The sequence below is a fragment of the Mesitornis unicolor genome, unplaced genomic scaffold (genome assembly GCF_000695765.1).
Source record: "Mesitornis unicolor isolate BGI_N332 unplaced genomic scaffold, ASM69576v1 scaffold22370, whole genome shotgun sequence".
Taxonomy (NCBI): domain Eukaryota; kingdom Metazoa; phylum Chordata; class Aves; order Mesitornithiformes; family Mesitornithidae; genus Mesitornis; species Mesitornis unicolor.
Window position 1 is genome coordinate 13,416 of NW_010160671.1, and position 1,426 is coordinate 14,841.

General features: G+C 55.1%; 1 protein-coding gene across 1 annotated transcript in view; it reads left to right on the plus strand.

Moving 5' to 3' along the window:
* The first annotated feature begins 1,316 nt into the window (after positions 1 to 1,316).
* RAB28 (RAB28, member RAS oncogene family) overlaps positions 1,317 to 1,426 on the plus strand; it is a 64,693-nt gene continuing 64,583 nt past the window's right edge. The window contains exon 1 of the mRNA XM_010190671.1: positions 1,317 to 1,394. Within this exon, the coding sequence (XP_010188973.1) occupies positions 1,317 to 1,394 (78 nt within the window). The remainder of the gene's footprint in view (positions 1,395 to 1,426) is intronic.

Genomic DNA, 1,426 nt, shown 5'->3' on the forward strand with positions numbered 1-1,426 from the left:
TACCGTGAAGAAAGCAAACATCATACTGGGATATATAAACAGCAGTATTGTATGTAAGACACATGAAGTAATACTTCCACTCTACTCAGTACTCATAAGGCCTCAACCAAAGTACTGTATCCAGGTTTTGGCATACCACTTCAAGTGGAGAGAGGCCAAAGGAAAGCAACAAGAATAATCAGAAGTCTAGAGAAGACTTCAGGAAAAGACTGAACAAAGAGGTGGTGTTTAGTCTACGGAAAAGAAGACAGACTGAAGACACACTAACAGTTTTAAAGTATGTGAAAGACTGCTGCAAAAGAGGGTTATAAACAGTTCTCCATGGTCATTGTGCATAATAAAATAATGGTTTAAAATCCAGTTACGGCTACGTTGACAAGTTTTCTTACCAATTGCCTTTATGAGTAGAAAATTTCTGAGTAGATCATGTAAGCAAATGGTGGCATCCCTATCTGGCGGGCTTAGAAGGTTCGGCAAAGAGCCGTCAAGAACGGCTGAGCTGCAACATGAGAAATGAGGCTGGACTGGGTGCAGTGCTTGCTGTCATGTTTGCTTTCTATGTTAGCACATTTCTTTTAAAATATTGACATATCTTGTTGCTGTGCAGAAGCCCAGCCACGAAGGAGACTTGTCCATGAGGGAGGATGTTGCTAGAATGAAAACACCACCGCTCCACCAAGGCGGGTCACCTTTGCCAGGAAGCACTCCGGGCCACCCGCCGGCTTTCTGCTCCCCAGAGCACCCTCGAGGAATCACCCCCCTTTCATTTTCCCCGCCTGGGCTGCCCTTCCCGGGGAACCGGAAGCCAACACCGTCAAGAGGGCCCGGCGGAAAGGGGAGAACAGACAGCTCCCCGCGCCTGAGAATTCACCGCACCGGCCGTTGGAGCCGCTAGCCCCGCCCCGCGCCCTCTGACCACCACGTGCCTTAGTTACCGCGCGGAGCGTCACTTCGGGGCTAAACCACTGCTGCGCGTAGCGGAGAGGCGGGCTGAACTATTCCCCCAGCCGTTGGAGGAGGGGGAGCCGGACGGAAGTGAGGGCGTCACAGGTGCCCCCTGCTTGTGCTTGTTGCTGTAGCGCCCGTCCGCGATATACTCTCTCCCCCTTCTCTCCTCTCCCTCGTTGGTTTCGTCCCATGCGGGCCATAGCGACTGCGGGAGCGCTGAGGGAAGATGGCGGCTTCGGCCTCTGCGCTCCTGCCGGCTCCGTGAGCGCGGCGCTCGCTCCTTTCCCCCTTTGCCTCCTTGCTGCTGTACCCCGTTCCTCCCGGCCGCCCTCCGCCTCTTCTCTTTCCCCACCGGGGGCGTAGGGAGCATGTCGGACTCGGAGGAGGAGGAGAGTCCGGACCGCCAGCTCAAGCTAGTAGTGCTTGGGGACGGCACCACTGGCAAGGTCAGTGCCGGCTCCTGCCGGCAGCGCCCCGC